The sequence below is a fragment of the Passer domesticus genome, chromosome Z (assembly GCF_036417665.1).
Source record: "Passer domesticus isolate bPasDom1 chromosome Z, bPasDom1.hap1, whole genome shotgun sequence".
In the NCBI taxonomy this organism is placed as follows: domain Eukaryota; kingdom Metazoa; phylum Chordata; class Aves; order Passeriformes; family Passeridae; genus Passer; species Passer domesticus.
Window position 1 is genome coordinate 22,719,894 of NC_087512.1, and position 27,876 is coordinate 22,747,769.

Below are 27,876 nucleotides of genomic sequence, written 5' to 3' on the forward strand. Positions count from 1 at the left end.
GGGCCCAGCCACACAGCTGGTTTTTAACCCAGTGAAGAGTGCACTTGTCCAAGGTGTGGGCTGACAGCTTCTCCAGAAGAATGCTTCAGGAAACAGAAGCTCCAAAGACTTTGCTGAAAGGAGACTACATCTACATTTTTGTCATCCCCCCAGGCAGGTCACCTGATCATGAGAGGAGATCAGGTTGGCCGTGCAAGAGCTGCAGTTCCTAAATATATGCTGTCTGATCCCTTGGATGTCCTGTATGTGCCATGTGATAACATTCAAGGTCATCTGATAAGCTTCCTGGGCACTGAGGTACATCACTATACATGTACTTATTTTACCTACTTATTGCTGGTAAGCACAGGAAACGTGGTTTACGTGAATGGACAGTGGGGTGGACCAAGGACTGGCTGAATGGCAGAGCTCAGAGGGTCAGGATCAGGGCAGCAGAATCCAGCCGGAGGCCTGCAGTCAGTGGTGTTCCTCAGGAATCAGTATGGGGGGTCCAGGCTCACTCAACTTGGTTATTATTGGCCTGGATGAAGGGATCCAAGGTACCCTCAGCAGGCTGGCTGAAGATCCAAACTGGGGAGTGGCTGATACACCTGAAGGCTCTGCTGCCTTTGGGCTGGACCTTGGTGGGCTGGAGAGTTGGACAGAGACCCTAATGAGGCTCAACAAGGGTGAGTGCAGGGTCCTGCAGCTGGGGAGGAATAACCCCAAGTACCAGCACAGCCTGGGGCTGCCCCACTAAAGAGCAGCTCTGCAGAGAAGGACCTGGGAGTCTTGGTGGATCACAAGGTGACAATGAGCCAGCAGTGAGCCCTGTGGCCAGGAGGCCCAGTGGGATCCTGGGCTGCACTGGGAAGAGCGTGGCCAGCAGGTCAAGGGAGCTGATCCTCCCCTGTCAGAACCCAGGACATCTCTCTGGATGCTGTGGATGTCTCAAAGCCCTGGCAGGGGCTCGGAGACCCTGGCAGGAAGCCAAAGACACCTGGAAATTTGATCTTAATTCATGGAGCAATTGCCAACCTTATATAAGGAATTACAGGCCACAAGAGTTTAAGTAGCATAGAAGTAGCAATCACAAGGTGAAGGGAAAAATTTTGGAACCTTGTACAGGGGGGTTTTGAGTCCTGTACATGGGGGTTGGGAGTCCCAAGATTGAGGGATTTGGGCGTGCCCTGTCCTTCTTCTTTCTTCTCCTTGGCATCCATGTTCAGGATGATGTTGGCATGTGTGGATTGGTTCATAGTGAAGGTACACTTGCCAACAAGGGTGAAAAGTATTGGAAATGGAAGGTAAATATCTAATACGTAGTTTTTACTATAAAAAAGACAACCGCCCCGTGGGCGGGAGAGAGTGCCCTTGGCTGTCTTGCTGATCAGACCTCGGCTGGACAGACAGAAAAACTTTGTAGATAAGGAACAGTAAACTCAACTGAAGACCTAAAAGCAAGAGTCCAGACTCCTTCTTCGAAAGCGCGGCCTGCCCAGATCCACCTTTTCCCGTGCTGGGGCAGAGACAAGTGACAGCCGACCCTGGCACTCCCCTTCTTCTGGGCCCTGCTGAGGCCACATCTGGAGTGCTGTGTCCAGTTCTGGGCTCCTCAGAACCAGAGAGACAAGGAGCTCCTGGAGAGCGTCCAGCAAAGGGGCACAAAGATGATGAGGGGTCTGGAGCATCTCTCTTATGAGGAAAGACTGAGAGAGAGCTGGGCCTCTTTAGTCTAAAGAAGATCTCATCAACACATGTAAATATCTGAAAGGTGAGTGCCGAGAGCATGGGGCCAGACTTTTCAGTGGTGCACAGTGACATGACAAAGAGAAATGACACAAGCGGTTTCACCTCAACATGAGGCAGGACTTCTTTATATTGACGACAGCAGAACAGTGGAAGAGGCTGCCCAGGAAGGTCCTGAAGATGTTAAAAATGCAGCTGGAATGATGACTGGTCCAGATGATCTCTGGAGGCCATCCAACTCTAACTGTTTTGTGATTCTGTTATCTTCACTAATGAAATTAGCATGGAAGATAAACTGGTGCTTTCCCTGACTCAAATATCTTGGTGGTGTGACTGCAGAAAAAGATGAAAGGTGGTATATTAGCCTGCAAGTTTAATCATATAAATCAGTATATGAACTGGGAGAAATTGTTTATACTATTCCCTCTCGCAGACTTACTTTAGGACTGACTTGTCCTCTTCTGATTTAAAACCATCTAGGAATTGCAGAGAAAAACTATTGTTGGCTTTCCTTTGCTTTAGTTTCATGTTGAATAGATACAAATCTGAAGGTGTATCTTCTATTCTTCTTTTATCTTTACATTTTGTGGGGGTCTTTCTAGTTACACAAGAAATCTGTGCCTTTGGAAAGTTCTTCCCATTAATTAGCAGATATTTCATGATAGAAACTTGCAGATGAAGATATTAGACAGAGATACAAATTCGAGTAACCTTCACTGATACTGTTAGACCTTATTAAGCGGGTGTAAATAGGATTATCAATCAAAGGTAAAAGGAAATTCAAGAAATGTAATGCTTCCAAAACTTAATACAGTTGCTGATGTGATTTACTGTAGTTTTACTTGAAACAATCATTTTGCCATATTGGACAAGGAGGGGAATGAAACTGTCTATAAAATGACAATGAAGCAAAAAGACTATCTGGGTCCTAATCTCATTTGATCTAGAGTGTTGGTAGTCCAAATAAAAACTATAAAATATACCTGACTTTATTGCTAGCACAGAGGGTCCAGATAATGATAGAAATTGTGGAAAAGGAATTATCCCAGTTACATATTTTAGCTGAAAACTGTCTAGGGTGAAAGTGCTTTATGTCAAGAGTTCAGAAATTGTTACACACAGTGGTACAGCACTAGCCTAGTAATTAGTATTGTTTTATCAATGATTATTCCAGTGAAATTGTCAGTATTAGGAAGTTGGGGTTGTGCCTCCAGGTGGTTGCTGCTAGACATCAGCTTCCTCTCTGCATCAGAGATTTTAGACCTGAGATTGATACAGATTGATACAGTAGATATGTGTGTTGTTGAACACATTTTAATGCTTTCAGATAAAAATAGAAACAGCAGTCTGATAAGGTTTATGTTCCCTTTCTGATAGGGAAATAAATATTTAAAAAGAGCATTGAAATTCACAAATTACATTTGTTCATGTCTTCCTGTGGTGGATACTCAAAATTGAGAATGCAGCTAATTAGAGAACCTGGATAACATCAACAGGGAGAGCAATGTAATATCAATATGGATCATGGGATTTTTGTTGTATTATCTTTGAAGTGGTTGAAATAAATTTTTCTTGCTTTAGAGTGTGTGTTGACTAGTAATTGAATATGTGTGAAACAGTTCATGGTGGTGGTGTCCTCTTGCCTACCATACAGGAAGAGGAATAGTGACAATAGCCTTCTGCAGTTCAGTAGCAAACAGGCAGGACAAGGCAGGACATGTAGAAAAGGCACATGAGTAACGATGTTTAGATTAATCTGGTTTAGAAGATCTCCAGATTTTTTCAGGGCATTCAAAGCTCTGTAAGAAACCAAGCTTCAGCTGAAATTGAACAAGTCGAAAAATCATATGTTAGGAGAAATGTGTGACTAGAGTTTTGAAGTGAAAAAATTAAGTGTGCATTATGACTAACCTGTTTTCAGAAACAGGATTAAAATTTACCTAGTTGGTCTCCAGACAGTCTCACTTTTTCCAATGTAGCCCCTTGCTTGAGAACTTAAAACTTTTTTTTCACATCAATGGAGTATATTACTAATAAGGTGTGTGGGATCAGTTGAACTGATCAAATGTGAATTTATAAAAACTGATTAAAATGTCAACACTAAGCATAATCTCTAATTTTGATGCTTTTAATTGCATAAGGGGCAGAAGATCTGGTATCATAAGCAGAGCAAATGTAAAGTATCTTTTTCCTGCAATAGGGATATCTTTTGAAAGTGTAAATGTAATGTTTTGTCATTGCTGCTCTATGTGATTTTTCTGGGTGAAAATGTGAGTTATTTGTGCCCTTTATTTCTGGTTTTCCCCAAGTATTTCCCTTATGTATGAAGAGCAGCTGCAGAGCTCAGGTCTACAGGTCTGAGGGTGGGCATTGTGGGCACACTAGTGCTTTGACTAAACTCTGTGATTAAATTCTGCTGAGCTTAAAACAGTTCCAGTGAACTTTCCTCTTCTCACTTGGTCTCCTCCACCTGATGATTGCAAACATGTTAGGGTGGAGCAAGACCTGTGTTTTCCTACTGCTAGTCAGTCCTGGAAGAAAGAAAAATGTATTTTGACCTTTTTTTCCCCTTCTATCTGGTGCAAAATGACTAACAAAAACTGTTGCAATCAAAGCTTGAGTGTAGGCAAGTATCTTATGCTGAAGGCATAATAAGCTTAATCATTTTATCATCTTTTAGCATCTAGTTACTGATTTCAACAAAAGTCAGCAGCAGCTTCTGAACTGTATAATACGACACATGATTTGCATCTGGGGAAAGGAAGGCATCCAGATTCTTGTGGGCATGATGGTCCTTTAGGAGCCATGTTGTCAAGAAGTTCATGCTGGCCACTGTGTGATGTAGTAGTGTTGTTTTCTTTTGCTTTTAAACTGTAGGCAAAATCCTTTGTAGGTATGCCCATATAAAAAGCACTGCTTTCTGTTTGATTAAAGATCCTACAGATTCAAACAGAACTTAGAGAAATCACTGGCTTTAGTTAAACTACAGATTTAGGGTTTTCCTGTTCTGGTTAACTATATAATTGTTTATACTTGTTCAGGTGAACACTTGTACCAGTAGCTGGGATTTATGTCTTGTATGACTTTTTTTTCTTTTTTCATCTCCTTTTCCCTTAATATATGGTAACACTTTTAAACTCTGTTGATGGGAATATTCATGTGAACTTGGCAGCTGGAATCTGTTGAGTGTTGGTGTTTCAAACACTTCGCAGTCCATGCATTTCATCCATTAGTCATGTGGTGATGTACTTTGCCAAGGGGTGAAATAAACTGTAGGACAGCAGGTCAAAATGAAGCATAGATTTTCTAACACTGTGTAAGATGAAATGATTTTGTATACTTGGAGGTGGAGAGTTCATTCAGAGTTTTCACAATTTTTTTCTTAAAGAAACATGGTTATTTATGTAGTTTTTTTTAATTGAGGTCAAAGTGCAACATAGTGGGCAACAATCTCTTAAATAACATTTTTCTACTATGTTTTAAAGTGAATTATTTGAAATAAGGAAAGATCACACCACTAGAAAATGAATGCAGAGATTTTTTTACAGAGTTCATGTTGGCAAAGTCTCTTTTCCGAAAGGCTTGTGCTTCCCATTTGAAAGGGGTTTTTCATCTTTTACTAATTGTGGTAGCTGTTCTTAAATAAGATGTGCTGCATTGTTGTCATAAGGTAGTGGTGTTGATGTGTTCTGTCACTGCTGCTTTTCATGGAGAACATGAGATCCAGCAGAGATAATGTTGTTAAGCATAGTTTGAATAATTTTTAAATGCATTCCTGCTTTTCATTTGGGCAGGAGGTTACTGATACAGTTTGGTAGGGCTTTTTTTGTGATAATTTGGTATGTCCCTGAAGCATTGAGTATTATGGACTCCATTAGGGTAAACTAGGCATGCCGTATTTTCTGTGTTGATGAATTTTATAATTTTATTTCCATAAATGGTATGCTTGTAGCACTTTTGATTTATTTATTTGTTTACTAACTTTCTTCTTTTCTTTTAATCCCTGCCCATTTCAATTAGTGGTTTTTTTTTTTAAATTTCTTTTTTTCCCCCTCTCTTTCTAACATTTAAAGATGTTAGAAATTACTTAGAGTGACTGACTCTCTTTTCAGGTTCTTGCTACTTTCTCTAAAGAAACTGTTGTAGTTCTTTGTCTTCTGTAAAAAAAACTACAAAAAAACCTAGTGTAATTGTTTTTCTTTGTTTTCTGTTAATTTATTTTAAAATTTAGTTGGGAGTGTTATTGTATTGTATCCCTAAACAATATTTAACAAGGCAAGAGTTCTTTTATTTCCTAATGTTATTACCAGTCCCGCAATTGAAGAGTCTTCAGACTATAGTGTATTTCCTAGGAAAATCCTTACTGTTAACTCGTGGAATCCTTCTAAAATGTTTCATCTTCCATATGGATCAGTATTTTTAATACTATATGAGAATTTCTAGAATACTACGCAAAGCAAAACACATGTAACTGCTGTTTATTTAGTTGAGTCTAGTTTATTATAAATCTTAATGTTGTATCCGATTCATCTGTAGGAAAACAGATTATTCAGATTGCTCTTGTATGTGATAAAGTGATTGCTTTCTTTTTGCTGTATGGTTTTTATATATAGCCACTTCGGCATTCTTTTTGATCCATTTAATTTGCATTTAAATTGATAATTTGCCTAGCACCTGAATATTGCTTTTACATCACATCTCAGAACACAGAACTTATGCAAAGATATGTTTCTGCTTTGAAGGATACAGTCAACAGTGCCTGTAACAAAAGCAGGGAAAGTTAACTAAGGAGATAAAAATGAATTACATAGAACACATAATATTGAATTAGATAAAACGTGGCTTTTTCTGGCCAAGTTAGAGCTTAAGTGCCTCTTCACTTCTACAGTATATTCCCATTACAATCTGTGGTGGTGTTACTAATTTGCAACATGAAGTTTGGGGATGTGAGGGGAATAAGTTATCATGCAGAATAACATCTTTAAATTTTGAAATGCACAACTAAGTATGTGCAGGATGAAGAATTAAGAAGCATTGTGTTTTGTCTCAAGGAGTGTTTTGCTGTCACAAGGTAACTGTGAATGGAATCTTCCTTTAGTAGTGATAACTACCTTCCAGAGCTTTCCAGTGCAGAATTGCAATTTTTGTTCATGGAAATGCTTGTAAAGGAATGATCTGTGATTCAGTTGGTGAGACTGTAAAATAAACAAGCAAAAACCTTGGTAAGCTGGTGGCTGGAGTGGAAAGAATCTGTAAGCCTTCAGCTAAAAGGCAGAACATCAGACTTTACTATAAGGCATGGATACTGCCAGGTTCCTTGGCAGCAAGTGTGTAAAAGGAAAGTTAGTGATCTTGACTTACATTGCCAGTGAAGAAGGTATTGGTACAGTTTTCCTGAGAAAAGTGGATGTAGAATTGCATCTTGGACAAGTCTAGAACTCAGACTGCTGAGAAGGAGGCGTTGGAAACACAAATTAACTTGGGTCATCTGAAAGGAAGAACAGTTTTATAGTTACACCTGTTTTGAGAGAAATCAGATCCAGGTGAAAACACCTTGATTGACAAAGAAAGACCTCAATGTATTTTCAGCATCTTTTTGAAAATTGGTTAATCCTGTGTTCAACTGCAATTTTTAGGGTAAATAGTCCTAAAATTCCACCCTGATGTTAATAGAATACTGTTTCTGAGGCAAAGGCTTACTATTCCTGGAACCAGGAAACACTTCAAGTTGTCGTAGAAACAAAAGACAGCTTTTCCAGAGAAAGAAACTTAGCTCAGAAGATGCACATTTGGTGTGAGACACTGCCACTTGTCATTTGTTGTGGTTGACCTGTCTCTGCACAGACGTCACTGATCTGTGATTCAAAATAACCAAATGCTGGCGAAGTTGGAAGCAATAAAATAAAAAGCATAACCTGCCACTGTCTTGCTTAGAAGGTATTTAGAATGGATTAGTGTAATACTTGATATATTAATCTTATAAAGAGGTCAAGATTAGGTTGTAAAAAGCTCTTGCACGGTGTAATACCTTTCTCTGATAGATGGAAACAATACTTTACTTTGTCACTTGCACTATTTTATATTCTTACTGCCACATCCAAATGCGAGATCTCTGTTATCCCCCAGCTTATCTTTGGCAAAAACATAGTAATTGCTTAGGAAGAAATCCTTCAAATTTGTTCCTCAAAGCACTAAGTCTTGCTGTCATTGATGATGATAAGAAGGTGAATTGTGTGCCATTGCTGATTTTTTCCCTTCCTGCTGTTACTAATGCAGTGATAATGTTACAATTTTAAGTTGTGAAGATCTGACACAGGTTACCAGAAACCTGTCAGATATTTATAATTTATGATGGATGGGTAGAGCAACAGTGTTTATGAAAAAACCCCAACTTTTCATATTAATGTTATTATACTTAACACCTCACCAACTGAAGAATGCATAACTGAAATTTGTTTTGAAAAGGTGCACTTTTCCAGACTACTTTTATGTGCAATTTGAAACTGTGAAAGACTTCTTGAATAGTTAAAGATTGCAGTTGTTGGAAGATGAAGCAGATTTACTGTGATTGCAAAATCAACCTTGTATTAACAGTATTAGCTGTGCCTTTGGTACTTTGTGAATGTTGCAACTTTTTACTGGTTGTTTAAAACTGAACCAGTAACAAGCAATAAGTTAATTACGTTTTTTCTTCCTTGGGGATGAAATTCAATCTTTTAAATTTTCTCTAAATTTCTGGTAATCTTTACAAGGAATGTGAAGAAGTTAAGTGTTTTCTAAGTCACCTCTTTTGGTCAGATCTATTTACTTTGTGGTTTTGGTTTTTTTTTATAAACCATATTTCTGGGTACTAGGGTGAAAGATTTGATTCAGAATAAAGTTGACTGTGTTTTATTTGTTCAGTGTGATCTGTTTACAAGGCTGAATATCTGCACTGTGATGAAGATACTGAACTTGTGCATACTGAAGTATCTTAAAGGTGTGTAGGACCAGGGGAAGAATCACAATTATTGAAATAATCAGAAAGCATTATTCTTGTCGAAACATATTATTGATAGTAAAATGCACTGAGTAGAGAGTTTGAACTGATTGACAGCTGCAATTACATTCAGTATACCTGCTTCTTAATGCTACATCACAGCAATTTGGCACAGCTTGCACAGATCTCTTAAACTGGAGGCAAGGTTTATTATATTTTATGACAGTAGTTTTTGAAACACACAGGGCCTCAAGGGCAAGAATCTCTGGTCCATTAATCTGCTTTATGTTATTGCAGTGGAATGAAACAGCCCTAAAACCAGCCCAACTTGAACTGGCCAGAGGAGGATTCCATGTAGGGCAAGGGCAGAAGAGCACAGTGGGATCCTCTGGGGCAGAGCTGGTGACTGAGAACCATGCAGAGTCACAGCGAAGGCAGCCTTTTCTCTTTTTAATGCCCCAGATGCTTGCCTGCTAAGTATGTGATCCGAAGGTCCTGACCCTGCTAAGTTTTACCTTCAGCAGTCTGCATGCATTGGATGCTGAGCAGTGGAACTGGGGCAGACACGTCTTCTGGGTCTTCTACTGAGGCTTTCAGAAAGGAAGCACTAATGTGCCAGAAAACTGAAGTTGATGCAGGTGATTTGGGGTTTAACTGAGATCTGAACTGGAGTGTTGCAAGCCTGAAGAACTGAGTGATTTCTGGTTTGGTATCATTCATCCCTCTTTAAAATGGTTGTGACAAAAACAGCTGGAAGAGGCAGGGTAAAAGTATTGTCTTTAACTTTTTAGTACAAATAGTGTTTTGTATACCTAGGAAATAAATGATTCCTCTAACCTAAGCTATAAGCTAGACCTAAGCCCCATGTAAAGCATGTTTAAGCTTTTGCCACCTGTTTTGCATAGAGCCATTTGTGGACCTGTGCTGTACTATTGCAAAGCTAGCATCATGTTGGTGAACCTTCTCAGGAGGGAGAAACTCTGTAGTGATACAGCCAATAATCTGCTAATTCCTTCAGGCTGTGGAAAAATCCTTGGGGTGGGTGAGTCCTAAGTAACAACAAAAAATCATGTAGCTGTAATAATTTAGTGTGATATGCGAGAGAAAAACATGCTTCAGTTTACTACATTTTACTTACTTTTTTTTTCTTGGAGTTACTCCAGCTGGAGAAGCATGAGAGAAGTGACCTTTCATTTTAACATCATGGTTGTAATAGACAGGAAAAATGAGGAGAGAAATATTATCCAGGAAGGACATTTGTTTGATTTCAGTACAACTTTTGTTTATATGTATATTGCTTTTAAATCCAGCCTTAGAAATGCAACGTTTTGTAAATTGTCTTGATTGAATTATGCTTTATTTTTTGCTTTATTTTTTCCCTTATACAGGGGGTAGTCTTGGCAGTTTTAATATCTTTAACAGTGAGCCATTATTATTTTGGAGCTTCATTTGATAGTCAAAAGTAGTGCTTCAGCATGGCATGCATGAGAATGTGCCGAGAGACTAATGTGACTTTAGGTGTCTACAGGAGCCAGTGTCTCTTATTTGCACTGCTGTAATAATGATAAACTACAACCAAAACACTCAGATTGAATAAAACATACAAAAAGCCCCCCACACAGATTCATAGGAAATAAATTTAAAGTACATGTTGCAACTCAAAGCCATGTACGAACAACTCTTGCTCATACCATTTGGCAACTTTCCCACAAGCATTGTCTATTATAGTATGACAGTACCTACCATTACAAGTAAAGTTACATGTTAGAAATAGAACACAATGACATTGTAAATATTAAAGAAAAAACCACAAAGGGAAGTACGTGGGTTCTAACTTGTGGTAACATTTTGTTCATGATGAATGTGACATTTTAAATTGAGGGGAATTACTCAGCTTCATAATGCAATATTGTATGCAGGTGTAACTGTTCTTTTGTATGTAAGCACATGTTATGCTAAAAGATGTGTTTTAAAATGTAAATTCTGAACAGTTGCTGGAACTTCCTAGGAAGTAAGAGAATTTGTTACCCAGGCCCCTAATCCTGCTCTCCTATGCCTTTGCATTACGATGTCTAATTGCATTGTTTCACACTATTTTTTCCTTCCTCATTCAGTGAACAGGATGGGTGGTACTCAGGAATTGAGCTGCTACTTGATATTTTAGTCCTTATCATTCAGTTAGCAGCCCAGGCATTATTTACTGCACACCATTTAAAATTCTCTAAAGAATACATAATTATTCATTCCCTTATGGCCTTTTATCTAAGGTGCCTGGCTGAACTATTTTTGTCCATTTGATTGTATTCTCATATGTGTTTTCTGGTCAATACCTATAGCTTTATCCAGCCATAGAAGTTGAACCACTCACATTGTCCTGGCCGAGGGCAAATTTGGGAGAAAATCTCCAAAAGCAGTTCCTCCAGAAAGCAGATTTAAGTGGGCCCTCCACCAGCTGGTTCAGGAAGAAGATTTCCTTGGAGAAAAGTGGAAAAAACCTGTTTATTTAACAGGGCAAAGCATTCACCAGCATGAAAATGGAACAGTATTAAACAATAAAACCTCCTGCCACTCTGAAGAGATGACAAACTCACAAACTCCCCTTGGTGGGCTGTAGCTCAGCTCACTTAGTCTCTTGTCAGTCCCTCTGGCACGAGAATGCCATGGCCCTGGCCTGGCTTAGTGGGCCACAGGTGGAGCTGCTGGTGCTCTTTTGGATGTTCAGTCTGGAGCAGGTTTGAACGGTTCCAAGAAGAAAAACCACAGTCCAGGGAATTTCTCTGCCTCAGCTAGCTAAGAACTAACTAAAAGCAAAGAAAAGCTCTGTCCCTCTGTCTGTCTGCGCTCAGACAACACAGTCCAGGAGCAGGAATGTGGAGGAGTGAGTGCAGTGTCTGAAGACAAACTCCACACTTCTCTTGATTCCCTTCACTCTCAGAACCAATCTTAAAGGTGCAAAACTTCTTTCTGGGTTAAACAGATGAATGGAGATACAATTCAGGATCCTAAAGTCACCCCAGGACACGCATATGCAACCTTATCTTTCAGCAAGGATGACGCACTTCAACTTCAAATGTATCCTGACTGTGTATCCTCTAGGTCAGACAAGTTGTCCTTTTATTTGAATGTAATTGATTCTCTCTGCTGGGCATGCTTGCAAAGATAATGCTTAACTGATGTAGCATTCAGGTTCATGTGAGAAATATAAAGAAATGAGGGTGACTGAACAATGGAACAGATTGCCTGGAGAGGTTGTGAGTGTCCATCTTTGCAAAATGTTCAAAATAATGTTCAAAATCCAGCTGGGTGTAGTTGTGATTTGTTGCAATTGCCTCTGCTGTGAGTAGGTTTGACCAGAGGATCTCCAGAGATGCCTTTCAGCCTCAGCTGTTCTGTGATATATGCAATAGACGTTAATATATACTTGTGGTATATATATTTTGCTTGTTTCTGATGGGCAAAACTTTATGAATCTTGTGGCTTTCTTCTACATTAAAATAACAGAAAAAATGTTTGTATTGGAGTTTCCATTTAACTAGTAGGCTATCTTGTCAATCCCATAAAAAGTTGTTTAACTGTTAAACTGTAGTTTGACTGACTGTTTAATTGTTCTCAGCAAAAGCTGTAGAAAAATTTAACACTCATGTTTCCGCTGTTATGCTAGTGCTTTGCAGAAGATTGTAATAAATTATAATTATTTATTGTGGACCAAACTGTTATGTACTTAATCTTTCTTGGGTTTTAAGAATATAGTGTTGAAAGCTTAGTGGCAATGATCACTTGTTGAGCTTGTGATCAACTTGTTAATAACAACAAAATATGAGTTTTTTATTATATTTTTCCAATATGAGTATTGGAAAGGACTGAGTTTATCTTTTTTGGTGACTCTTGCAAATTTTAATAGTGTTGCCAGTTCATCACAGCTGACTGTAAGGCTTTTCCATAACATCTGTCTATTGCTTGAAATACTTTAATATTGCTACTACGAAAAGGTACAGACTTTTCCGAATGCTAATGTTAATATTTCAAATAGGAAAGAAAAGTGGTACATGGGGCATCTTTTACTGTCCAAATATGCTACTTTTATATCTCTGCTACTGGTGGGATGAGAGGATTGTGGTACTTGTCTCAAAAATACCACCTCAAATTAAAATATTTTATTGCTAATACACTGTAACATTTTTCTGTTGCAGAAAGAGTTGAGCCTTCCAAGAAGAGGAAGTTTGTAAGTATATGAAGTTTTTTGCTATAGTGTTTAGGTTGTAGTATGTATTTTTGACAGTTTTAGAGTAGACTAGTTTTCTTCTCAGAGTAGTTAGAATGGAGGTTAAATGTGGCAGTTTTTCTGCCTGAGAATACATACAAGAAATGAAAATTGTAAATGAAAACCTGTGGGTTGTGCAGTAACCATTTTTATGCTGATCTGTTAGAGAAGTTATTGTCAGTGATTTCCAAAGGGATGCAAAGTTTTTTGTTTTCTGTTAAAGATTTTTCTTGTTAAAAATCAAGGAAGAAACATGCTTTCTTTGTGAATTATATAAAAGAAACTTGTCATGCTTATGGAACTCCGTGAACAGTCCTGGATGAGAAGGTAGGAAGAAAGATAGATGAGTTATACAAAATATATAGGATTGTTAAGCTACTATTTTGATTATGGAAATAAAGACTATGTACTCTTGTATAAATTGTTACTTAGTTATAATAACATGTACTCAGATGCTGAGTTCAATTGTGCTTTACTTAGGTTTCTATGACTTGGCTTTGACAGTGGTTTTTAGCTGTTTGGTTTTAAAGCTTGTGTTTTTTATTTGCATGTGTCTAATTTCTTATTCTGTATTAGTAACTTGTTGAGAAAGTATTGGGATAAGAACATCACAAAATGTCTTAAGAAGCAAACTCTGTTCACTTACTGCTCTCTTTCAAGAATAATACTATAAGATGATCTGTGGATTATTGGTGACAATTTTGAGTAAAACCCTGTGCCCTTGCACAAGAGGCTGGTTACTTGGTTTCAACTTGTTAGTGCTGTGTAGGTTTTAGTGATAGTAGGTGAGATATGTAAATAAAAGAAATTGTAATTGCTGGGAAAGTGCAGTGAAGTGCTCTGTTGTTCTGACTCTAAGAGCATACCAGAAGTCTGTACTTAATAGGATATCTGCTGTGCTGGAAAATACTCTTGTTTTAGGTTTGGATGGATGAGAAGTCTTATAGTACATAGTAAGCAAACCCATTATGTAAGAAAAATCAACAAAATAGAAAACTAATTTCCTGTCAAGTATTTAATTATTTAAGCATTTCAGTGACAGAGAAAAACAGTCAAAGAAAAGGATTTTTGGTGCATTCTTTTGCTGTCCTTTGTGCTTTATATTAACCTGAAACTGTTGTGTGGGTACAAGACTGCTTCTGTTAAAGTTAATGGCTAAACTGCTGTTCACTTCAGCCAGAGCAAAAAGTGGCTCTTGGAACTTGACCTTGCTTACTCTTGCTAGGATGTTTGACATTGAATGTTATTAGTTAGTTTACTCCAAATCTGAAAAATGACTGCATCGCAATCACCTCAGTTGCATTCACATACATACTGGTTTAGCTGATCACTGAGACATGAATATGCTTTCTGTGACGTTGCTGAGGCTTTATTAAAGTGTAGTAGAGAACAGCATCTTGTCTGCATAATCATATCCAGTTATTAAGTGCTTAGGTTTCTGCAGATGGTTGTAGTGGGTTGACCCTGCCTGGGTGCTTGGCATCCACCAAAGCTTCTCTGTCACTCCCCTCTGCAACTCGACAGAAGCAAGAAAATGCAGTGAAGGGTTCATATGTAAGGTAAAGTAAGGACCAGGAGAGATCACTGAACAAAAACTCTCACAGGCCAAACAGAATTGGGAATATTGACTGGATTTTTTACTAAAAGAACTAGGATAATGAGAAGTAAAATAAATTTTAAGAACACCTTCTCACACCACTCCATCCTTCTCAGGCTCTACCTTTCTCTTCTCAGTGGCACAGAGAGACAGTGAATGGAGGTTATGGTCAGTTCATCACATTGTTTTCTGCTGCTGCTCAGGGAGAGGAGTTCTTCCCCTGCTCTAGACTGGGGTCTTACTCCATGGAAGATAGTTGTCCAGGAGCTTCTTCAGTGTGAGTCCATCCCATAAGCAATAGTTCTGCATGAACTGTTCCAGTGTGGGTCTGTTTCCACAAGGTGCCATTCTTCAGGCACAGCCTGCTTCAGTGTGGGTCCCCTACAGGGTCACAAGTCCTGGGAGGACCCTGCTCCAGCCCAGGCCTCCCAAAGGATCACAGGCTTTTCTCAGGCATCTAGCTGCTCTGGCCTGGGTCTCTTCCAGGGGCTGCAGGTGGATCTCTGCATCCCCAGGGACCTCCATGGGCTGCAGGGCCACAGCTGCCTCACCATGGTCTCACCACAGGCTGCAGGGGAACCTCAGCCCTGCTGCCTGGAGCACCTCCTGCCCCTCCTTCACCAAGCTTGGTGTCAGCAGAGCTGCTCCTCTCACATATTGTCACCCTGCCCTTCTCTGGCTGCAATTGCACCTGTGCAATAACTTTTTTCCCCCCTTCTTAAATCTTTTGCCACAGAGCTGTTAACATAATTTCATTGGCCTAGCCTTGGTGAGCGGCAGGTCTGTCTTGGAGCCTCCTGGCATTGGATCTCTCAGACACAGAGAAAGCTTCTAGCAGCTTCTCCCAGTAGCCACTTTCCAGCTCCCCTGCTACTAAAACCTGGCCAACCCAAACAATGGTATTTTAAAATAATTTTAATAGTGCTTAATTAAAAGGGCTCACACTGCTGAGGTTAGCAGTAGCTGTGGGGTTATGTGCATGGGCTGTGTTGACTTGCTGTATTTGTATTTTATATAAATGTTGACATGAAGATTGAATTTAAAAATGTGAAAAGTCCTGTGTTTTCATTTGAGTAGACATCTAGAGGTCCTGAACAGTTCCAGGCAGGGACATCTCACATTGTCTTTTGGTACTTCAGGCCCAATGTCATGCCAAGGACACAGCTTTGAACAGGACCGGGTGTGAGCTATTTCAGGGGTGAGCAATCTTAGCATAGTTGGCATAAACTGAGATGAAGAGTTGTGGTTGGCTGAGAAGTGAGCTTCTCCATGCTTGGAGCACCCCCTGGCTGTGTTGGCTCAACTCTTTCTTTGGACACAGGCAGAATTAGTCCAGGTTGCAACTAGCTTAGTGCAGTTTCTTCAGCATGTTAAATTGCCCAACTGCACAAATACTTATTTCTGGCAGCAGGGTGCGATGCTTGGGGGCAGGATGAATAGATGGGAGCTTTCTCTCAGGCTGACTCCAGCAGCAAAAATACTTTATATAAGCTTAGTCTGATTGTAAACCTGCATGGCTGTTAGTATCCCACTTTGCAAGTCCATTGGAAAACTGAACAGGAGTACATTTTTGCACACTGCTGCAATGGGGATGGGTTATTTATATCTTGGTAGAATATTTTTATTGATGGGTTTATTTTCACCAAACACTTCCAACCCTACCCCTACCTCAGTTCGTTTGATTATGGTGCTAATAACACCAAGGTTGTGGGTTTGATACCTGTATGGGCTGTTCACTGAAGAGCTGACTTGATGATCCTTGTGGATCCCTTCTAGCTCAGACTGTTCTGTGTTCCTGTAATATCAAGGAAGATACTTGTGCTTGATGTTAAGCCAGGCTCAGAAATACAGATTTAATTTGACTAGAATTAAGTGTTGCTGTTCGTGAAGCGCACAGATCCTTTCATGGACCCGGCAATGCCTGATAGCATTTGCACATCTCTACCCATTAGACATTCATAGTGTATCTAACACAAGTAGCTAGCTATTGATGGTCTCTCAGTGTGTGTTAAGCAGGTGAGTTTCCATCACTGAGTTTAAGATGTGAGTGTCCTTACCCTGATTTGTTTTCTTACATACTGTCAGTGTTCAGAAAAATTAAAACTTTTTATAGACTGAAGGCATGAACTCAAGGGTTGTGGCGAAAAAATTGCACTCAGCTCTGAGTAGGTGCATTCTGGTTTAAAATGCCCTTCTCCCAAAAGAAAATTTACAACAGGCTTCTCTGAGGTGGAGAGGAGGAGGAGCCTTCAGGAACAGCAATACATGAGAAGAAGTGAATAAGTAGAGGCAGTTTCTCCTTTCATTAGAGCTTCAGTGCTTAAAGTACATGCTCTAGAAGCAAAATCTCTTACTTTTCCAGACTAAATCTGTTATATTTCTGTCTTCTTTTGTTTAATTTTTCAGTTTCTGTTAGATTTGGAGATATATTGCTATGATGTATTTATTTTTGCTGCATCTGTCCTCCTCCTTACAGTTCTGAAACGAACTTCCGTAATTGTAAAATAAGGACTCAAGTTCAGTAGCAGCAATTACAAAATCTACTTGCGCAAATGTCAAAGTTGGTCACAGAATTTTCATAAAATTAATTTATGCATTTCAATGAAACAGTTGATACTCTTGGATAATAGGAACATAAGATTGTCGCCAGCCAAGAATTCAAGACAAACAGTAGTTAAAACCACTGGTGACTTAGATGCTTGATTAAGTAAGTTTCAAGAAATGTGAAAACAATTTTGAAAGAAAGGTTTTTTATCAATGAAAAATATGGACTGTTTGTTACCCTTAGAGAAAAAGTGGGAATGATTACTAGTTTGGAAAAATAAAAGAAAAAATGGCTTTGAGGCTTTTGTTATGTAGGTGGACAAAACTGGAATTTGTTTGGCAGTTTCTGTGTGCACGTAGACATTTACATAATAAAAATTAGCTATGTTCATAGGTGACTTGTTACTTTAAATTTGGAGAGTGGAGTAGATTAATTATTGTTGCCAGGTAATGAATTTGTCCTTTCTAGTATGGATGGATTGTGCTCCAGTAGATATTCTCCCTAGCCTGTGGTTGAGTATCAAGTTGTATTCTTTAGTGTCATTACTAGCATTGTTTCTGTCCTCAGCTTTCAAGGGTTTTCTGCTGCTGTCACTGAGTGGAATTTTTTCCCCTTGCATCTTTTGGATTCCTTATGATTGACAATGAAAAACTTGGTTATGTCTTTTGTATAATTTAGGAGCCAACAGTTACTATAACATGACCCTTTTCCCTCACAGTCTTGCTTACTTTAGCCTCCATAAATTGTGTGCAAGTCTGCCGCCCATTGTCCGTGTTTCCTTTTAAAGTTGTCCTGGTCTAACAGAGAGAATTGTGGCTTGTGCAGCATGCTCAGTAGCCTTGTTGGCACCTTCCTGTTGTCAGTGCATGGTCTTCTGCAAACAAGTCCTTTGTGCTGTGAAGAGCACAGGCCTGATTTAGATGTAAACAACATATCCCTTGGTATTTATTGCTGTTAGCTGTGTCCTTGGCTAACAGTACAGGCCATTCTGTTTATTGTTTTTCTGTTTTAGGTTTTTTGGTGTTTGCACACAGAAATTTGCAACCCTGCTCCGTTTACCCCAATGTTAATATTATTACATATATCTGCAGTTGTCTCTGGACTTAGATTTTACTAGTATATCTGTGGATTTTATCCACTTACGTCCTCTTTTATGATTTATCACATTACGTGTTAGAAAAAGGAACGATCTGTTTTAATGTAATTCATTGTGTCCTTTTTCAGTGAAAAATTATGTATACTATGTTGAAGGTATTTTAAAGCTTTGTAGTATCTTTTAACTGGTAAATTTGTGCTCACCTATTTTTATGTGTGTACAGGTACACAGCCTTTATCTACACATGCAAAAAGAGTCACTTATTGATGGTGATGGCTTTGTTGTGTATTTGAAAACTATTCAGATACGTAACAGAATTCTTAAAAAAACCTGCCTCCCTGGAGAAATGGTGCTCAGAAAATGATGCTTTAAAGCTTAATTGTGTAACATTGCATTAACTGCTGTTGTACTGTGGCTGCTGTGGTGTCTAAGTAGTGTTAAGTGACCAGGTACCATGTTTCTCCACAGTGTGCTGGGTGTGCTGTGTGCTATTGGAATTTTGTTTTACCTACTTAGGCAAGGACAGGACAGGGTCAAGAATGAAAACTAATCTTACGTAGTTCTTTATCAAAATGCTGATTGAACTTAAGCATTCAGCAAAAAAAATAGCAAAAACCAAAACTAAATCAACATCTAGGTTCAAGCTATGGTTCTGTTGCATGCTGCAGAATTTCAGGATGGGAGACTCACGTCATTCTTGGTGGAAGCAAAGAAAATCAAATACCTGGATGACTCCAAGCTTTGCCTAAAGTAGAAAAAAAAAAACATTTGTTCAGTAGGTTAGTTTAAAATATTTTTATACATGCAAAAAATTATTCTGTAATGCATGAGGTTCAACCTGGTTTGAGGGCCAGATCTCATAGCTAATGGGTTACTACTGGTGATGTGAAAGCAGGTGCCAAGGTGCTAAAATAGCTGAATCTCTACAAACAAATAGCAGTTAAAGTCTCATCAGTTCACTACTAAAACTTTAATAGTTAGTCTGACTAAATGAATCATAAAAGAGTAATGGAATGGCAGCCTGAAAAATTGTCTACCCTAAAGTCCTTGATTGTCCCATGTGACAGTCTCATCCCCTTAACAGCCTCTTCTGCTTACAGTCTGTTTCACTGAACTGCTCGCTCTGTGTCTGGGTTCTACCCTCATATCTTCCTTTACCTATTGAACCAGCAGTTGGTGGTGTTTGCAGTGTTTCTTTGTACACTGAAGCAGCAAAGCTTGGAGCAAGAGTGTACAGAAAATGCTTAGGGTAATTTAATGGCTGGAAATGTGAGATGCTGATGCAAGGGAGTATTGATGTCTGAGCATCAGGGTTGGTCTAGGGGTAACTTAGTGTGTGAGTGCAGTAGTTGTGTGATTAGTAATTGTCTGGCATTGGCAAATGTGATTGATGTATATAAGCATTTTAAAATCAGCATTGGTTGTGTCTTCTTGTTTGTTTTGTGAACAGAAGTTGCATTCTCAGTGAGTAGAATTATTTGTCTTTGATTTTGTTCCAGTAAAGTTTCAAAACTGTATCATATACACAAAAAGAACAAATGACCATATAAAGGTCATATAAATGACCTGATAAAGTTCTTACATTGAGAAAACTGGCAGAAGAACATCATGTGGGTAATCACTGCTAGTCAGCACAGCTTGAATTTCTAAAACTAAACTTTGAAAATCTGACATACTGAGGCAGCTTCTTCTTCACTATTTTTTTCCCCAGTGTCATTAATTTCAGGAAGTTCAGTTTTCTTCAGTTAAGGAATGTGTGAAATTTGTTAAAAAAAAAGGTCACAAAAGGAGTTGCAATGTCCTGATGAATTACATTATCTAGGCTGCTGTATGCTGTATTGATTAATTAATTTTATTTTGGTACTGATGCTATGAAGTTTTGAATAATTACATAATAATCTACAGAGAAGAGCTTCCTGAGGCCATGCAATTCCTAGGGTGCACAAACTTACTTTGGGTCTGTAGGATGGAGTCTTGGTGGGGCTCTGGGAGGAGTACATGATGGCTTGATGAACCTGTGCGTTGTTTAATAACTTGTAATGAGAGGTTGGGTTTTTTTAAAATTTTTATTTATTTTTGTTTTGTTTTGTTTTTCTTTTTTTCTTTCCTTTTTTCCCCCCTTTTTTATTTGTTTGTTTTGTTTGATTGTTTTTTGATGGGGGTTAAAGGTGAGGTATTGACTACAAAAAAATGTTGCTTTTGCCTTAAGAAAATAAGCACTCAGGTTTTTCTGGACAATATGTTTTTTCCTCTGGTACCAGTAGTATCACCTATATTCTAAATATCTGCCCTCAGAAGAAAAAAGGTAACTGCTGAACATCACATCAGGGATCTGCCTGCCTTGCATCTTCAGTTAGGCATTTTGCCATTACAGATTTTCCCCCTGAAATTTTTAGTATTATTGCCATTCCATTATGTAAAGTATAGGCTGACTTTCTACGAATGTCATGAATAACAATTGTGAAATCCCAGTGAAGCACTTCTGTTTTGTCTCAGAGGAGGAGGGAAGTATTTTTTCCCCTAACTCTTTCCTATGAAATAGAGGCTTGAACATTTTTTGTTACTGTCAGTATTCTAAACCTGTACTATTGCTTATCATAAAGGACATTAGTGTATTTGTTACCTACAGTTACGTGTCCATAGACAGACTTAAAGCAGACAGATGTCAGCATGGCAGCAGGGCCTCTGTTGGCCATAGCTGGGAGTGTATCTGCTCTATAGTTAGGTTGTACTGGCTATGTCTTTTATATTTTGTGAACATAATATTTGTGGCTGTGGCCATTCTTGCCCCCTACCACCACTTCTGTCCCTGTCTAGAACTTCTAAATCCTGTTTATTTCCTTCCCCTCTACTATCTGCTGCCTCCCTTCCCCCTGGGAGTTATCCATCATGCTAACTCTCTTTCAAAGTTTTGTTGACTGAATGCAGTCCTTTGCATGCTCTGTTTTGCTGGAGATTGTCCATTTGTCTGTTCAGACTTTGTGTCAAGCCAAGTGCCTTCTTTGCAGGTATGTTCTCTGGGATAGAACAGTGGAGAGCTGGGGCAGAGGTCATGACACAGGTTCAGGCTTGCAGAATTCACTCTGTGACTGCAGTTCTCATATGGGGATAAGTATGCTAAGAACCTGATTGCCAAATGCTTTGTGTATGGGAGGATGGGTGATGGCTCCTGGGAGTAAGTTGAAGGGCAGGCAGCACATGCAGTTTTTGCAGAGGGGTTGATGGCTCACCGAAAGACTGGAGCTTGCAGAAGCTGAGTAGTTTTGCTTCAGCCAAAAGCATGGGTGGCAGGAAGCTGGGTGGCTTCTGTGGCAGTCTGAACAGGAAAGTGGAGGTTAAATGGCAGCAGGACAGAGCTCTTCTTTTGTAGGTTTGGAGAAGGAATATATTGCATTGGCATGATACCATTCTGTTCCATAAGGGCCAATCAAAAAAGCTCTGCCTCTGTGTTGTCTTTAATGAGTCTTTGCTCACTGAGTCAAGGCAGCAGCCAACCTGTCATTAGCACACATTCCTTCCATCTATGTGCTCTTCTCTGCCACCTCTCTCCTCTTGTTTTTTCCCCCCAAAATATTGTAGGGTTTCTTTTCTGTCACATTTTTTCCTAGCAAGCCAGTCAAGCCTAAGCCTGTGAGGCTTAATGAGGTATGTTGCAGCAGATCTCACAGGCACGTGGAAAGGTCAGAAAGGGTGCTGGGGATAAGTGGATCTGCATTATTGTCATGCTTGCCTGAAAAGGGTAGCAGATAACTGCCACAGGGAGCAAGTGAGTCTAAAAGGCTGACATAGGGAGTTTCTTACTTTATATTCATTGTGTGTTGACTGCCACAGTGCAAAAGGCAGTGTAATTGCATATAATCACATTTCCTCAAATCCCAGTGGCTTCACTCATGAATGTTTAGTGTGGTCATGCCCCTGAGCAGTGAAGGCAAGCATGGTATTTGAGACAAACATGCTATCACAGGTGCTCCTGACACGGGGCTGAGTGTGCTGCTGTAAACAAGCAAGTTCCCGCTGTTCTAGCCTGAATGGAAAAGCTCTCTTGTGCCTTTGTAAAAGTTGTGCAGGCAATATGGGCATTGGGAACGCTTTTTTCCTCTGCTAAGTGGTATTACTTCGCCGTCAGGTAATGGACACATACCACACTTCAAAACAACATGTGATGGAACAGGGTTAAATCAGCTGTGTTTATATTCATGTGTAGGCATGGGCCTTGAGACCCAGCCTCAGCTGTTCTGTGGCACTTCTTAGTATCATTGTAATGCTGCTGAAAATCGGCTTTTACAGATCATGGTCATATTTTGTGAATGCTTTTCTCCTAGATTTTGCTAGGAGAAATGTAAGATGTTTCTGTTTACATTTAAAAATATGGCTGTTTTTATGGTTGACATGCCTGTCGGAAGTACCAGGAATATGCCTACATATAGCTAAATCAAGAAAGATTTTAGGTTCTTGATCTATAAATCAGAACTTTGCTGGCTTTTTTTAAAAAGTCAGATTTTACCAGTAAGCCATACCAGCAAGTGTGTCTTGGTGGGGTGGAGGCACGGGCTGGGGATAGTGTCACTTTCAAGAGCCTTTTGCTTTGCTTCTTATCATGTAGAAACACTAAGCAGGAGATAGCACTGGGCCCTGTTTGACTGGTTGTAGTCATTATTTTCCATTAGTGGCCTAGGTGATAGAATAGATTATGTTAATGAAGTTTGCAGCACTCAATAAGCTGGGAAGACTGCAAGTATGTTGAAGAACAGTATGGAGTTTCAAAATCATTCTGACAACCTGGAGAAAATATACCAAGTAAAATAGAAATTCTACTCCTGCAGAAAATTCTGCAGATATACAGGATGCTTGAATAGGAGTTAGTTTTCAGAAGTGATCTGTGAGGTTTAAGATACCACAGTTGCTGTTAGAGGGCAGTGGGTATCTTGTGCTGGAAAGCTGATATTTTGAGCTGCAAAGCATGCAGCATTATTCTGTCCCACACAGAACTTAAAAGGCCTTGTACTGGAGTGCTGTGTATTGAAGTCAATAAGCTGGAAACAGATGACAACTCAGCTGCTTGGAAAATTTGACATGGTATATGGAAAAATATTTACTGTGCCTGGGTTATTTATTTTAGAGAAGGGAAGGCTGAAGGATGTTCATGAAAGTCTTCCAGTGTGTGGAACATCTGCCGTGAGTAGGAAGTAAAAGTATTTTCAGTGTTATTGGGGTGTGCAGTAAGATGTAATGTGTTTAAATTGGATCAAGGGGATTCATCTCAAACATGGTTGAAGCAGTGTCTAAACAATGTAGCAGAGGAGTGTGTACCTGGGAGGTTTGTGAAATCGCTATCATATTTTAAGTTCTGACTGAAGCAATAGGAATATTATAGGTATAATGGACCTCTCTTGGGGAAGAACATGACCACTTGACTTTTCTGATGCTCTTTATAAATGGTCAATATGTCAGTGGGATTATTTGCTCAAACTTTCTGCTGAAACTTGATTCTATGTATTAAGTACCTGCTTTGATGGAAGAAAATACTGTCTTATAATGGACAACATTATTTATTTGTACATGTCTGTAATGACAGAATTCCCTGTGGAGATGTGTATAGGGTTTTATGTAAGTATAAGACAGGTTCAAAAAAAATATGCAAGATTCAAACTTCCTGCGGGTTTATATTTTTTGTTTTGTTTTGGGGTTTTTTTTTGGGTTTTTTTTGTTTGTTTGTTTTTTGGGGTTTTTTGTTTGTTTTGGGTTTTTTGTTTTGTTTTGGTTTTTTTTTTTGCGTGGTTTTTTTTTTGTTTGTTTTTTTTTTTTGATGAAAGACTCATGGCTCTCTTTCAGCTGCTCACCTCTATTTGGAGCACATGTCTACCCATTTGTTTGATGACAAAGAGAACCAGAAGGTGAATTAAAAAAAAAATAAAAATTGAAGCATACATGGGGTAGCCTCACAGAATTGTTGGGAAGCCTTTTCTGCAGGCATGTATGTATTCATGTGCATTATAAAGTCTTAGCAAGGAATCAGTTATCAACCAGCCAAAACAGAGCTTGGTAACTCTGCAGGTATGTAATAGTTGTTGATAGATGGGTGTAAGGTTTTGGGAGAATCCAGCTGCAGGCTGGACTGTGAAATCATGAATTTGTGCTTTAACTTTTTGAAGGAGATTCAGGTATCATCATGATCTTAAAAAACAGTTCAATAGATATTTTTTATGTGTTCAAGGTTTTTTACATTTTCATTCTCTTGACGAAAAAATACATGCAGGAAAGTTAAACGGCATCAGTTAGCACTGAAATATAGCTTAAATGAAGACCAGATGAATAAATGCTCATTAAGAGCCTGAGTTTGAGTTTGGGTTCTCCCTGTGTAACGGGGGTATTGTCTTTCAAAAGAGCAACTGTTTAAACCTTGTGTAATGTAGAACTCCTCAAAAAGTAGATCTGTTGTTGCCACTAATTTTAATGCTTTTTTTCATGAAAGGCAATGCAGACTGAGATAATAATTATTATTATTATTATTATTATTATCTCATTCTGCATTGTATGGTGTAATTTCTCTAGCTTTTTGCTGTTTTAATATTAATTTAATGTCTGTTGACAAGAGACTTTATTGGTTGAGCTATTTTTATTGTTCTCTTTTTAAATTTTTATATTTTTTTTATTTTTCCAGTATAAGAGTGAAACATGGCGGGAGATTGTCCAAATCTGAAGTAGCTGCTCTGGGAGTTTTCCTTAAAAAAAAAATGGCAAAGGGCACGTTGTGGCATTGTATTGATTTTGTATGGGGTGTTATTTTTAAGCGTGCACAGGCAGGTGTGAAAATGACGCTGCCTAGTCAAGGGAGATGGGGCATGGGTTGGTGGAATATGAGGAAGGCTGCCTTAACAGATTGCTAACACCTCTAACACCTCTTGCTGGTGTCATTTATAGTAACAGTTCAGATAAAGATTAGGGAGCTTTTTCTCTCATTCTTTGGCCACATACCTTCATTATTTCTATATGTCTTCTGAGCTCCCAAAGTTGCAGGATCAGTCAGTATAAGTCCTGCTTTATCTAAAATGCATCTGTTCTACACACAGGGAGGCTGTCCTGGCTGTAGGGAAAGTACCTGTTGAAACTTACTGTGGAGGAATGGAAGTGGGTGACTTTGCAGAGAGATTTTGCCTGTTGATGGCTTTTAAATGATTCCTTTTGTCTGCAATGTTTTAGGATCAGTGGTTTCAGTTAAGAATGTTCAATGTGACAACCAGTTGCTGGGTTAACTTACATCAGTTCAGTTATTTCTAATGTTTAATTAACATTGCTAGTAAACACATTCTTTTGATCCATTCTGTTTTTAGCAATACAAACAATACCATAAAGCTATGAGCAGAATATGCAACTAATTTATACAAAGTTATTAAAATATATTTGAGTTTAATAGAGTGCTTTTTAGAACTATAATTTTAAAACAAGTCCCTTGCAGAATCGTATGAGTTAGAGCTCTAAACAGACTCTGTGATGTTTTGCAAGACCACCTAGTCTTTCACTGTATAGTCCAGTGACACATTAATAAAATGCGTTATTGTAAATTGCTTACTCGTATCAGATTTATGGATATGCCTTTAAATGTTAATAGATCTATGATGTTAACAGGACTTTGGGCTGGAAGGAGTTGTCTAGTATGTCTTTCTGTCATGGCATACCAAACAGTCATGCCCGTACCCTGGGAGTTCATAGTTAGATCAATAATGAAGAATACTTTCTGGTGCTTTCTGGCAGATAGCTAAAGCATGAGGTTTGCTTTATAAATATTGTGTTGGTCGGTCTGTGGACTTCAGGCAGAGGTAACAAATAGCAATATTCATATTTCATACTTTTTTTGTCTGAAGTTGTAACATGCCCAGGCATGCTGTGTTGGAAGTCTGTAAAACCTGTCTGTAAAAGTCTGTAAAACCCCATTCTTCCTGTGCTGTGTTTTGCATCTCACTGATGCCAAGAAGCAGTGTTGCACTTAACTGCTGTGTTGCACGCAACACAGGATGCAGACATCATTCCTGCTAGAACTTCTTGATAAACTCTGGTGCTAGCAGTGAAGCAATTGTACTTGTTGAAAATGCACAAATGTGTGAATTGGTGTGGTAAACAGATTAGATGACAGAAATTCAGATGAAATAATCTGTTGTTTAAGGTCTATGACAGAAAGGTCATTATTCTTTGACAGTTGATTACTAACCCCAGGATACCTTTGGAAACCATTGGCCAAGAGGCCTGCAAAACCAAAGGATGCATTGATTTGTTAATTGTATTAGTGTAATTACTGTTAAATGTTACAGAATAATGAAAGCCAGTGGCACCTGCATTGTTAATAGTGTTAGCATTATTTAAGGGGAAAAAGCAAGAATAGTCAACATCTGCAGAAGAGAGGGGCTTTGAAAGCATACAACATTAATAACTGTGCCATGGAAGTAATGTTTTGCTGGTTTGTGTTTCAAGGAAATAAACATTTCTCTGTGCTTTTCTGCTTGTGCTTGGTTTTAACCAGGTGAGTGAGACTGACTAAACCAGAGACACCTCAGTAAAGACATAAATTAATAATTTGAGCCCTGTTTTCCTACATCTTATTTTCTAAATTCACTCTTGAATTAGAAAGAGAAGACCAGGGTTTGCATTTGCAAAGGAGTATAATGCTTACAGCCCTTCAGTGCTCTGAGTGATTTTTTGTTTGGAATTCTTTCCAGATGAGACATTTTCTTTACAGAAGTTGTGTCAGTATAGGCAATATCTGCCAGTATTTTCAGGTTAATCTACATTTAGCTTTTGTAGTAGCAACAAGATTTCTTGCTAACTTTTGCTTCCTTCCTCAACTGTGTTGGTGAGATGAAATCTAAGCATTGCAAAATTAAGAGCAAACAGATGTTTTGATCAAGCTTGAAGTCAGCTTTTACTTGCAAGCTTCATCTAATTTAATTGCTGCAGTTTTTTGCCCCCAGGTGCATGAAGCAGCTTCTGTTTATTCCTGCAAAAACTGTAAACAGTGAGAAAAAATTGATCTTGGACTCTGGATTCATCATTTTTCAGTAAATCACAATTTTCTAGACTTCTGTCTGGATCAGGAAAATGTATTGAAAAAGAATTTTCGAAGTTAAGCTACAGCTCAATCTCAGTTTAGAATAATTAACCATTGATGTAATGTGAGGTGCTTGCATGAGTCAGCTCAGGAAAGATTTATCATGGCCACGAAATAGCCCTTGGATGCAATTGTTTATATTTAAGTGCCTGTACCCGACTGCCAGTCCCACTCAGTTTCATTTTAGGCAAGACAAGCTGCTGGTATTGTCTTCCTGCAGGTAAAATGCACTAAATGCTCAACTGTTGTGTTTCACGAAGCAGTGTTTAGTAGTGGCAGACTATTTCTTTGCACGTGGAGGAAAAAACAAACAAAACAAGTGCCTTTGTTGTGGGCTTGTGTTCACTTCAGCAGTAAAATTTGCCTTATGGAAGTAGTTTGTACAATGTGTATTTCAGTCTTGATGGAAGCATACATTCACCTCCAGAGCTAGGCCTTTTGCTAGTTTGTTTACAGAAATAGTTCTAGTGCCATCCTGATTGACTGGAGTTGGCTGTTCCCGAGGTGTTCATGCTGTCTCCTACTCTTTGTGCCTTCAACAAAAAGTTAACAGTTTTACAGAACAACAAA

The 27,876-nt window shown here is 38.8% G+C and overlaps 1 protein-coding gene across 7 annotated transcripts in view; it reads left to right on the forward strand.

Annotated features, from left to right (window-relative positions):
* MAST4 (microtubule associated serine/threonine kinase family member 4) overlaps positions 1-27,876 on the forward strand; it is a 277,502-nt gene that overhangs the window by 119,668 nt on the left and 129,958 nt on the right. For 6 of the 7 annotated variants that reach the window (XM_064405477.1, XM_064405478.1, XM_064405479.1 and 3 more), the window contains one exon: positions 12,898-12,929. The exons of the other annotated variant lie outside the window; for it this stretch is intronic. In XM_064405477.1, the coding sequence (XP_064261547.1) occupies positions 12,898-12,929 (32 nt within the window). The remainder of the gene's footprint in view (positions 1-12,897; positions 12,930-27,876) is intronic. 7 annotated transcript variants of the gene reach the window in all.